The sequence below is a fragment of the Coccinella septempunctata genome, chromosome 2, assembly GCF_907165205.1.
Source record: "Coccinella septempunctata chromosome 2, icCocSept1.1, whole genome shotgun sequence".
NCBI classification, from domain to species: Eukaryota; Metazoa; Arthropoda; class Insecta; order Coleoptera; family Coccinellidae; genus Coccinella; species Coccinella septempunctata.
In genome coordinates this window covers 21,328,540-21,341,899 of record NC_058190.1, presented here as the reverse complement: position 1 = coordinate 21,341,899, position 13,360 = coordinate 21,328,540, and the positions used below count along the sequence as shown (strand labels likewise).

Sequence of the window (13,360 nt, the reverse complement as noted above, 5' to 3'; positions counted from 1 at the left end):
CCCTACATATAAGAGAAAATATCAACTCTGGAATATACAGAGTGATCATAATTAATTCTCAAACATCAACTACAAATAATCGTCGAAAACTTTCTTTTTTCAAATGGCACACCCGGTATTTCTATATCTCGTTGAACGTAAAAATTAATTTTGAAACTATCTTCATAAAATTTTCCTACATCTAAACCTGATAGTTTTTGAGCAATTTTCGATTTTTAATTCAAAACTAGTAAACCATTTTCGCCATTATCTCGTAAATGGTCCTTCTAAGGAATGAAGTGATCTGAAGAATATCATCATAATTTGAGCTCGTGATTCCATTTTTGAGGTCAAATACAGGGTGTTACATTTAAAAAAGTGTAACTTTGGTCTATATCTTTGTTTTCGATGACCCTGTATATATGATAATAATTTTAAATTGTGTTTTTGAACCCCCTACACACACCACAAGAAAAGATTTTCAAAATATCTTTATTTACTCCCTCAAAATGAGCGCCGCGTCGGGGGTGGGACACCTGGTATATATATATATATATATTTTTTTTTTTCTAATGGACACTTCTGGTTGGACATTCTATATTGTTCGGTATTGTTGTATTCTTTTGATATTTTGTTAGGTTGAAAGTTTTTAGGAGTTCTGGACCTCATATTGTAACTTGTAACTAATCATAATTATCATTAAATACTTACCCGACTACATTCTAGTTGATTATGTGGCACAGTCATTTGTATCATAGGTCGAAGTGGTCTTGCTCCTCCTTTACCTGCAACAACTGGTATTGTGTGTCCTCTCCTAGGAAAGTAAGGACCCAAAGGTACAGCGTCCTGGTTATCTTGAAATGCTGAGTGGCAATGTGACAATAAGGGTACTAAAATTGTCAAGGCATCGGAGGGCATAATAAGAATGAATTCTTTCAAAACATCTGTGAAAAATCGAAAAATTAATGTAAAATCATACAAAATCCAATGGCATTCCTTACCAATACATAAACATCGGAGTTCAGAGGGGTTGTAGGTATTGAGTAAAGTTGCCAATTTACTTATCACTTCTATCCAATCTTTACTAGCTAATATAATTCCTCTTGCATCCTTACTGTCTCTATATGTTCTTATACACCTAATCAAGTCTTGCATTATGGATAATATGTCTAGTAAATCTCCAGATACATGACATGCTGTGGCTTCGTGCAACATTACATGTAAATTTTGGAAGCTCTGAAAAATTATGCTGACAATATGCATCGAATTTTGTTAAGAATTTCAAATAATTACTTCAAAAACGATCTGCAGTCCTCTATTGTACACAACATAGAGTTTATCATCATTGGATTCCAAAAGAATTTTGAAAGCCGATATAAGAGTTCCCCAACTGGTCCTACCATCTAAACATTGTAGGTAAGTCATTAAAGTATTTCTTCTGAAACTACAAATTTCTCTTTGTTCTACTTCTGTTGTTTCAGGATGTTTCAATACCATTAATTGCATCAATTTGAATAGTTCATCTACGGCCTACAAAAAAAAAGTTTTTCAAGAAACAATAATACATACAAGGGTATTTACTTTTTCTCATAAGAATTAAATTAATTGAATATAATAAGGTTCTCGTAACTCCTACACTCCTCTTATACTTATTTGCGTATTCGGATGTTTCAGACAACAGTAATAGGTTTGATGGTTAATTTATTTTAATATGAAAAACTTTACAATGAATTGACGGGTTGTCTCATTTCTTTGGCAATAAAACTTTTTTTTTTCAAGTCGATGCGTTGCATTTGCTGAAGATGTGTATCTATCGAACAAATGTATCTACCAATAAGAAAAATCGATCGATATGGTACATCAATCGGCTAGTTAGTTTGAAATCTAGTCATAAAATAGTATGTACAGGATGTCCCAAATTCAATGTCCAGTGAGGGAATCTAGGAAAGTAAAAGAGCTAGTGCAAAACCGATGACACGTTTTCGAGCTCCTTTCCAGAGAAACAAAGATTGATAGCCTCCTACGATCCTTCGTTTCTGAGTTATTTGCAAAAATTTAGATTTCGAATATATATATATATGTAAGTAAATTATATTCATAACACCTGCGGACATAAAAATCTGCCAAATGTTACAACAAGCTATCCACCATTACTGAGGGTGCCGAAAGAAAAACCGTCTCATCAAGGAAGAGTAGATATGCTGACCATGGTTTCCATCTTGTTTGATCTCGGCAGAGAAGACAGATAGAAAAGATTTATTAAACATTAAAATATATACAATATACATACATATATTGTTTTCATATTTTCTTATACAATAATAGTTCCTATATAAGATGTTTGATCACGTCAGAGATGATGAGAACAGATACAGAATTTCCTGACTTTATTAAATGCTGGCAAGTTCTACCCAATATCAACATACTCGAGCCAGCAGCCAACAAGCCAAGATTGGCTTTCATCATTGCTTTCTTTTGGCACCCTCAGTAATGGAGGATAGCTAGTTGGATTCAGATCATAACATTTGCGGATTTTTATGTCGGCAGGTGCTTTGCAGATGTCATATTACTTATTTATTATTTGGTTTGTATTCCTATGAATTTCGCGTAAATAATGAATAATTATTAAGGATTATTTACTTCATAAAAATATGTTGAAAGTTTATTTTTTAATAAACGGTTGCATCGCAGATAGAGGAAAGCATTTTCAGCATCTTTTGCGAAGAAATCAAAGTTAAAATACTTTTCTTTAATTATCGATTAAAATTACTGAATAATCACTGGTACATCTATGGGAGATGATTCCCCAACATAAGGGTCCTGAAGCGTTCCTCGAACAACTGAAGAATAGAAGAATCTGGAATGTTTCGACAGCTCAATTTGAAAATTTTGGCCTCAAAGCCCAATCAGTTTTTTTTTATTATGTTAGAGGTTCCCACGAGATATTTGGATGGCTGCAGTGAAGAAACGTTTTGATATATTTCGATTCTGTTTCCATATTCGTGTTGGGTATATAAGGAAGTACAATCGGGAAACATTTCAACAATTCGGGTGATTTTTTTCGCTGTAGACATGTGTAAAAAAAGTTGTGTTCGTTAAATGAAAACATTTCTTTACAGAAATTTTTCGAAAATTGTGTTCATTCAGGAAATGAAATTCATTTCTTCAACCGAAAAAAAAATCACGAACAAAGTTTTCCCCCATTTTGAAATTTTTTTCGGAGTTCATCTTTTCTGAATTGAGCACTCAAAAATACTCCGATGTGACCAGAAACCGTTTCTTTGAGGTTTATACATAACTGACCACACTCATTTCAATATTGCTCGAATACGAAGTTGAACACCCTACATCTCGCTTATGCGTCGAAAACCGGGTATATGTCATAAGGCAAAAGTGATTCTCCCGGTGTCATTTACCCACCATATATGTTTGTCCAGTTTATGATGAAACACCCTGTATTTATTACTGAAAACAAAACCTTTTGTTTTGTATTTAATAGCAGCCTTTCGTTCAGCAGCGAGTTTTTCGAAATTGGTAAGAGATACGAAAGATATCAGGAGTTCAAAAAATTTGCGAATAAAGGAGTTTATTTCAACTTTCGGAATAAACCAGTAGCTAATGTCAAAAAACCTGGGGAAATGAAGGGAAAACGGCAGCGGAAAAATTAAAATTACCCAAAGAATATATACCTAAAATTAATGCATTGAATTTTGAAACACCTGTATAGGTTGGAAATTCGTTTCTTGATGAAAAGTATACGATTTCACAAGCATCAGTCGTGTAGCTTATGAATTACCTGTGGATACTGTGTTGGGTGCGGTGTAATATTTTTGAATGCCCATTGAAGATTTTGATGTTGAGCTAAATGTCTTGTAAAAACTTTTGATTGTTGGCACATCATTCTGAGTATTCCATAGTACGCTGGTAACATGGCTCTGTTGTACATTATAATTTCTTGATCATCATGATCAGCCCTGTAAAAACTTCTTATTAGCAAAAATTCATCAGATCTTGAATTTTGAACTCACAGAATATAGTTGAAGGCTATATTTTTCGTAACATGTGCATTCTGTAACATGAGTTGTACGTTTTCTGGGCAATCAGTACAAACATGATTCCAAAACGCTAGAAGCGCTTGCTTATTGTGATATGCAGGTATTGATGGCTCCGACAGTTTTGGATGGAATAAATGCCACAACTGAATGAAGTACTGACCGAACTGAAAAAAAAAATTAATAGTTTTAGGATTAGTATACAGTGTGTGGATAAAATAAGAAACAAAATAAATAAATCCGTTATTGAATCTTTTCAAACGTATCACTCTGATATGTGAATTTTTGTTTTTAACCACCCACCTTATGACGTCATTCATTTTTACAGATTGACCTCATAATTATTATTTAATTTTCTGAAAAAAGTTGTTATCTACGTTAAGATTTTTTCACACCACCACTTAGGAAATTGAACCATCTAATAAAGCAGTAAAAAATTGGGGTTGTCATTTGAAGAAATATTACGACGTCACTCTATAAAAATGAATTAGGTTCGTTTGCACCAATACCCCTTCATTCATTTTTACAGATTGACCTCATAATTATTATTTACGAGCAACGAGGAAAAAGAACACAGATACTTGGCTAAATACTTAATAGTTGTAAAAGTCATAACTTCATGTTGGTTCCTAAAACCTTTTTGAACGTCTTCGTCTACCAGTTTGTAGAAATTTCACCGACAAGTGAATGCTGGAACGCGTTTCGTTCCGGCGTGATCCGTTGCCGGGTGGCCGATCAACTGCGCGCTAACCTTTAGCCTCCTTGAAGCCTTCTCAGATACTGGAATTCATTGGTACTTTGGAGCTGGAGGGCGAGTTGTAGATGGCGTAGAACACCTCAGATGGGGAGCACAATGGACTTTAAGGTAGCAGAGGAATGATTTAACTCCCTTACTGGACTCTAACTATATTTATATTATATAGGGGCGAATGCTGTCTGTCTCACAAGCCTATTAGGATATTCCTCCGATTATAATTCTCCATTCATGTTCGTATTTTCCATTATATTATTCGATGTCAAAAGGCCGCTCAACTGTACGTCTCAGCTCTATTCTAACCTCCACAGATATGAACGGCCAAGTCGCCACTTGACAGTCGAACGTCCAGGCGCCATTCATCTACGCGTCTAGTGAAAAAACGGTCCCATTTGAAATACATTGGTTAGATAAAAATAGTCGAAACACGATGGTCGACGAGTCGTCCGAGAAAACCGTAGCTATGGGAGTAGCTATTGTCTTCTTTTGGGGCGGAATTGAGTTGGATCTCATTGCTAACCAGATGGCGCTCTAGTAATAAATACCAAAAATCTTCTACTAGTATTTAATTAGGATCCGTTAATCCTCCGGTGGCGTCTCCATCGGTGTGTGAGTTGTGTTGCTCTGACGAGGTCAAATGAAACCGAAACCATAGAACTTGTTGATATATATATATATATATATATATATATATATATATATATATATATATCAGCGGGTGATATGCGTCCGAATTAATTCTCATTGTTGCATTCATGCCTCACTGGTATAGGCTTTATTTCTTTTTCATTAGATTTCTACTGATATCATTTCTGCCGTGAAATCGAACGCATCCTCCCTTTCCTCTTATGCATGTTGACTCAAATATGCAGTGTAGCGTGCTGATTTAGGAGAATGTGGGACATATGCTATCGTCTTCTTTTGGGTTCCATTCTGGGGGAAGCAGGAATTGAGTTTCTTACTAAATGTCGCTCGAGTGCTTAATACTCAGAAGCTCCTGCTAGTATTATATTAGGATTCGTCAATTCAAAGCGTTTTCTATCGGAGTGGGACTTCCTTATGCGCAAAACTAAAGGTTCTAGATATTTAATCATTTGTCTCAAATTCAACGTAAATATGGTGCTGAATGAATTTTTACAACTTCTCCCAAATCTCTAGATTAGGCAAAAGGTGATAAGATAGGGATTTTAGCGATCCCGATCATCAGTGGTCTATTACAATACAAGGTGCTGCATTTAAACAAATGACCTTTGTGGGTGTAACTACCACTCTTCCCAGAGCAAACAGCCTATATGTATGACGGTTGATATATCTCTTTGTTGAGACGAATGAGGTTTCTGTTTTCAGTTCATCACAGCTGTGCTGCAATGTTCTACTAACACTCACTTCAATGAGGCTCAGAATCTGGAGGAGTACAACAATGTTGGAATTAAAGGGGGTTTTGCATCGCGACCTTAAGGTCAATTGTGTCCCCAATCAAAGCAGTTCTCGGCAGCACGTAGTCAACAGCTCGCTCTCAATTTCTAGAGTTCTAATGAACTCCCATTCTCATAAGGTCGCCCTGAGGCAGCAATGCCCTGTTAGAAATCCAGTGAGGAGTGAGTAGGTGTAGCATGTTCTAAATACTTATTAGAATTCGCTTTGGAATGATACAACCCAGGAAGATTCCGCCAGAGCGTTCCTCTCTCGATTTTTTTCTTCTCCCGACACTTTTTTCTGTAGGTACATTTACCTATACCACAGAAAGGTTCTGGTTCAAAGAAAGTAGTTGTGGTGCTTTCCTAGCAAGTGTGTGGCCTCATTTCCTTTTATTCACAATCTGGGGTGGTGCATAAGGAATATTGGAGCCTTTGTTAGTATTAGTCCACAAATTTCAACAAAACAAGTTTTCTGATATTTGACGGCATATGTAGTTATAAACTAAAAGTGTTTTTAAGAGTTTCTCGCGCTCGATGTGCACCACCATTGGGTTGGTGCAAGAGGGGAAAGAGGAATGTGAAGCGAGCTGCTCGGGTGCTTCACGCCCAAATCAAAATGAACGCTTCGGTGCTCGAGCGAGATGCACCAGAGCACACCAGGAGCTGCTCAAACGGTCAAAAAGAAAGCAATAAATGTATCGCTATATAACATTTCTGATGGTTTCTTTCTACACATCTTTCGATTGCGAGTATTTCTGCGTTAATATGTCCGCGAACAAAAAGTTGGTGCGAGCGATGCTCTTCAAATTGAATCGCATAAGTGTGGTTCTTGTAACCAATCATTAAAAAAGTTGGTTTTAAATGCAACTTTTGTCCCTATGTCCATCATACAAGATGTATGAAGTTGGGAAGATGTGGTGAAATTCTCGAGTCTAAACAACACTGCGAATGTGACAGGTGAATCAGGGTCTGAAAAATGTGCAAATCTCTGGCGAGTCTACCTACCAGGTACTTTTTCTGAAAATTATAGAATAATTAGAATCCAAAAATTCTATTCTGATGGAAAATTCGTTATTACTGAAAAATACAGTCAAGTTTTCTGAAAATGAGTTATCTGAATTGAAAAAAAGGCACATACGACAGGATATTGTAATTACAGATAATATTAATAAGACGGAACATATGCAGAGCCGGATTAACGCGGCTACTCCTCAGTATGGGAATTCCAGTGAACCCAAAAATGTGGTAGTAAATGATCTCAAGAAGGAAACTTCTTGAAGTAAATCTCAAGTCACAAAACCGAATATGTATTACTTTATCGGACATAAATTACGCAATAACAGAACCAAGTATTAATAAATGCTTTCAAAGATAAGGCTTTTTTTTTGACAGCAGGTAGAACTCATCAAATTACGTCGATTAATCAAAAATTGTGTACATAAAATATCCAAGATGGTTGAGATACAACCCCTAGAAGTTCGACAAAATTTAATTGAATTTCAAGTACGGGACTGTGGAAAGTGACTCCGGCATCGCAAAAACGAAACAAAAAGAAAATATTTGGCTGGACAATGAATAGTTCAGTACCAAGTTCATCGGATTAGATGCAACAGGTCACTTTTGAGAGAATCATAATTGCTGTATCGTGCAATTTAGGGTGAAAAAAAAATTAGAAAATCGAGGCAGTTTCTTGAAAGTGCTTACGTTAGTTATGTTGAAAAAGTGCTATGATGTTTCCCATTTCATCTCATTTTTATGACGGTTGTTGGAATGTTCGATCAAGAAGGTTGTGATGACAATTGTGAAAAAAATTCGTGAATAATTTACACGAATTTTATTGGTGAGATTTTGAAGCATTTTTCACAATTGGGTCCTATGTCTCTTCTGTCAGTGGGTATCGAATTGAGCCATTTCACAAAATGGTGTAAGTTACTAAAGAATAATGAGAACAATTCGGCAATCCTACCCCGCCAAAGTAGCGTAGCACTGACGTGGCACATACATGACAAAGGCGATGCATAATTTTCAGATTTGAACTTGTCATGTATGTGCCATGTCAGTGCTACGCTACTTTGGTAGGCGCTCCATTTTTATTATCACGTAAATATCGAACGAGCCAATATACTGAACGAAATCACATAGTCGAATCAGGAGATAAGTTTTTTCCCACTGCTTTGCGATAATTCAGCTAACAAACGGTCTAGGGTCGTATGAGGATCTATTTCAGTAATCATTTTCAATTTTTTTTCAACTTTGTCATTTTGAAAGTTTTTATACAGGTGACTTTTGGTGAAACGATTCATTTTGACCAGTTTTACCTTCTGTTGAAAAAAAGCCCCCCTTCAAATACACCCTGTATATACAAATGTCTGTTCTTTAGTAGACGAAATCTTGGAAAATTTATTGGACTGTGCTAATTTCACAATTATTGTAAGAAAAATATTCGAACATTCTGTCAACCTCAGCATAAGACAACAAAGTTTGAACTTTCCAGATCTTATAAAGATAAGGGCATTAAAATTTTCAATCGTCTACCAGATGAAATTAATAAACTGAATGAGTTTAAAATTCAAGAATACCATACAACGAATATTAATTGAAAAATCTTATTATATTATAATAGTATAGCTGAATATTTAGCAGATGGTTATTTCTGGTACGTGCATATCATGTTCATTATTGATTTGTTGTGTTCTTTTTATATAATTGGGAACTTACTTATTTGCAATGTCAAAGGGATCAATAAAGGATTATCATTGAAAAAAGGACGCTTTGGCAGTTAGCATTTAGCGCCAATCCCCGTCGTGATTTTAGAACCATATATGTACCATTTGATGGTATTCGTTTTGAGAGCTGGGATCGTGGGCTTCCTTTTCCCTTTTTATTTAGCATCGTAAAGTTTTTCTGGATCTTTATCATCTCGGCGAAGAAGAACTATATTATTTCTGATGTTTCATTGATCGTTATAATTCTACCGAATTTGATTGTAGTTATACTACAATATTAAATACTATCGGACTCAAAAGACGTTGCAATACGTAGAATTCACGTTATAAAACGTAGAATCCAATGTCAAATCAACTTCAAATTTTCTTTGAAATCGAAATCGTCACAGCCGTTTGAAAAATTAAATTTTACGAGAGGAGTCTTCTGAAATGTTGAAATCTTCTGCACAATTTTTTAAATTTATCATTTCCTTAAGAAACATCTACAAAGTATCATAAAAATATTATAGAAGTATTCTAGAGATGGTAAAATGATTAAGAAGTGGGTACTCATTCAAGCTATAAATATTTCATCCAAATGTGATCTGAATGCAACTTCGAAATTGTCTTACCAATAATTTCTCAGTACGTCCAATGCAACAATACATCAAAAGGGCAAAATAAGTTGTCAGCTTCATGGTACCATGTTGCTGCATATCAGTGTAATGTTTTGCCCCTAACAACAGCCTCAAAAGACCTGTGTAAATTTGATGTAAAACAACCTGTGCTTCAGGAGTAAGTTGTGCCTCCCTTTGTAGACGATGATGTGTTGCTCGAAAGCCTTGTCTGAAAGGCGTACTGGGAACCAACGAAACCAACAAATATCCGGCAGCTGAAAAAAAAAAAAATTAAAAATTAGAACGCACAACAATCAACGTTGAAATTATGACAAGCCTTTTTGACAATCACTACTTTTTCCGAAATATTGTGTGAAACACATTGGGAAACACGCGTTCTTACGCTTGTTACGAAAAATAATGCCTTTCCCAACTGGTTGCACAAATAACTATTTCACAATGGTGGAAAAAGTAGTTATTATAATGTCAAACTTTGTATCGCGCTATTATTACAATGTCATTGATCATATAGGCGGAAAATGTAATTAAAAAGGGTTCTTAGGTGAAATCTTAGGAATTCCATAGTATAGTTTCAAAAAAATCATAATTTTGAAAATGTCTATCAGAGCTTTATATCTGCAGAAGGACATTTGTTTATGTTTTAGAATAATTCACGTACATGAAAACCATCAAAGTATAATGAAATATTTCACTATCATTTAGATCATTGTGCTTTTGTCATTCTGAATGATAAAAATATTGGTCTTTTGGAGAAACTTATACTAATAAACAATATAATCTGAACTCAAATCATTTTCCAGTTCAACAGGGTTTGCTGAGGCAGTTTTCTTAAAATCTGAATAATAAATTGAAGATATCCAGTGAAACGTTTGGCTCTTAAAATGAGAGTTCTATGAATCTTCAATTTCAACTTTTAAACATTAAACTGTAATAGTCAACAATGATGACACTACATATTTTCATACTCGTGTTTTCAGATGGTTATAACAGAAATTCTTTATCAATTATGAAACAAATAATCAGTTTTTTGTGTCTCCTATGAAAACTGACAAATGTGAGTTACGTGGTTTGTTAATTAGGCCATCTTATTGCCCCTTATGACTTCCTTCTGAGCACTCGAGACAACATAGCTATCAAGCTCCAGCATTATTGTTTTTTCGACAAAATGTTCTTCCACAAGTCTATTAACTGAGATCACCAATTAAAGAATAAAATTATCGTTTCGATGAGAATAGAATGAGATAGTTTTTCATATTTCTTCCAGAATTTGTGAGTAAATAATCAATATTGTCACAAATTCCACAGCACTCAATGTATAATTTTTTCGACACACGTAAACACTCAAAATAGTATGGTCAAAACTATTCATAAAACATCACTGCATATAAGCAAAATAATAAATTATAAACGGTAAATTATTGAAATCAGATTATGATTTACCATTTCTAACCCTCTGGTTATTGTGTGCAATCAAGTAATGCTCTAACCAAGAATCCATTGAACCTAGCACCCATTGATGCACCAACCGATTTCTTGTGACTTGCAAGGCCAACCAATCTAAAGCAGAATATGGACAACTCTCCGCTGCCTCCCAGACTTTCTGAAGTACTAGCTGTGTGAAACATGGTTGACTTGAGGAAGAACTGGCCGCTATGGAAGTTGTTTCAGTAAGCAGTGTCAGTATTTTGAAGAATGGTTGACAAGTCTGGAAAAATAAGGATTATTTAGAATAGAATGAGAGTTTATTCAGGAAAATGTCTACAATAAACTCTGTAATACTGTAGTGTTAATCTCGTACTACTAATTTCGAAAGCACCGAGTGGGAGGGGAAAGAGGGGAAAATCAGCTGATTTTGAGGTTCGGGAATTCTCAGCTTCTTCGAAAACCGCCGCACCTCCGTGTCCGCGAAAAAATGCGAAACGAAAGACGAATAACCGGACCATAGGCGCGTACTACTCTCGACTCGGAAAACACATAGGAAATACGAGAAAAAAGCTTCAGAAATTAGATTTTTCAAAACGAATGTAAACGCATCCAGCTACACCCGTGGCCTGTCGCGTTTCTTATAGTTTCGGAGGAGTTTCATTATTCCTGAGAACCTACCTACTTTTCTACACGAAACCAACCAGAAAACGACAACTGATAGCAAAAAAATCATTCTACATATCCCGTAGCACAATCCGTAACCCAAATTCGGACGCAAAATATCTAGATGAATTGTGATTTTTTAAAAATTCGAGATTCACTTCAGTCGATAAGGTCCATTTTCCCAAAACACCCAAGGGAGATCAGCACATCAGCTGACATTAACGTAACCTATGTACCTAACTTCAGTCATCAGCTGACCCACATTTGTACTTTTATATTTCAGTTAGATCTAAAGCCCGTTTGCAACAGCCGAGAATTCTCTAGAAAATTTAATCGAGATTTCATGCGCCGTAAATTATGTACCGTTACATACGCACTTTCGGTAGAATTCTCTGTTTAGTTGCGTACAAAATAATCTCTGCCGTTTTCTTGCGAGAATTTTGTATAGAATTCTCCAGAGAATTCTCGGCTGTTGCAAACGGGCTTTAAACTGCAATAATATTAACTTAGTGTTTCTTATTCTCACTACCCAACAATTTTTCCCCATGCCAGTTATACACAGTAAATTCAAAATGAGGATCTTTTAAAAATTACTACATTGAGAGGTTTTGTTCAGTTTCGTAAATAATTGAATTGATTAGTTTATGTGGAAAGATATGGAAATGAAACATCTTGAGTAAATAAAGAGTTTATGCACTCTCAGGAGGGAGTTTTCAGGTATCTATCTAAGAAAAATCTATATTCTTTATCCTGAAATCTAAAATGCATTGATGTTGAAAATCACAGCTCATGGAACATTTAAAATGTAATATTCTAAACATTCCAAATTAATTCATGATTAAGACTATTGTGCTGATAGAACCATATTTGTTTTAATACATATAACGTATGATCCTCCTCGAATTAATATTATTCCCTCAAGTCATATGATCATGTTTTAGCTCCCTGCCGATCTCTCATATCAAAATGCTGCAGTCGGTTAATTTATTTTCCCTTATAAGGAGGGATGGACTTATTTAATACCATGGATTATAGATTATGTTTTATAATCCCTGATTTCATTATTGATTTTCATATTACGATGACGCGCATATTCCTCCAGTTCAGAATAACCCTCCAAGAAAATTAGAGGATAGAGGGATGTATCAGAATGTACACATGAAATTTTGTTTCATTCTGACAACCCTAGAACCACACCTCCAACGATTGAAATGAACCGATATTCTGTTTTTTTTTTCTTCTGTAGAAGATAAGTCAGTTCAAAAGGATCGTCCGAGAAAATTGGTGTCTAAGGTACATAAAGGGATGACTGAAATATCCTAACATAATTTTTTGTTCATACTACAGCACCCAGGATAAAAATGAACTATACAGCCTACGATGAGGCGCATATTCCTTTTTTTTTTAAGTTCAGAATGGCCGTCCAAGAAAATTAATGGATAGAGAATCTAATGAGAAAAATACTTTGTTTTATTCTCCGTGCTTGCACGAGTGCCTTCTGTATCTTCATAGAAATAAAATTGAATTTTTTAAAATAATACTAATTTTACATATAACACAAGAACTGCTAATATTACTTAGCCACAAAATAAGCTATCTCTAACTGAAAATAATCCATCATCTAATATATAAAATTCTCGTGTCATAGTTTTCGTTACCATACTCCTCCGAAACGGCTTGACCGATTTTGATGAAATTTTTTGTGCTTATCCGGTATCTATGAGAA

General features: G+C 35.1%; 1 protein-coding gene across 4 annotated transcripts in view; it reads right to left on the bottom strand.

The window, feature by feature from the left end:
- LOC123307709 (ubiquitin carboxyl-terminal hydrolase 34) overlaps positions 1 to 13,360 on the bottom strand; it is a 177,075-nt gene that overhangs the window by 27,944 nt on the left and 135,771 nt on the right. For all 4 annotated transcript variants that reach the window (XM_044890118.1, XM_044890121.1, XM_044890119.1 and 1 more), the window contains 7 exons: positions 10,987 to 11,251; positions 9,541 to 9,800; positions 4,008 to 4,198; positions 3,776 to 3,953; positions 1,273 to 1,509; positions 981 to 1,215; positions 691 to 923 (listed from right to left, as the gene is read on the bottom strand). In XM_044890118.1, the coding sequence (XP_044746053.1) occupies positions 691 to 923; positions 981 to 1,215; positions 1,273 to 1,509; positions 3,776 to 3,953; positions 4,008 to 4,198; positions 9,541 to 9,800; positions 10,987 to 11,251 (1,599 nt within the window). The remainder of the gene's footprint in view (positions 1 to 690; positions 924 to 980; positions 1,216 to 1,272; positions 1,510 to 3,775; positions 3,954 to 4,007; positions 4,199 to 9,540; positions 9,801 to 10,986; positions 11,252 to 13,360) is intronic.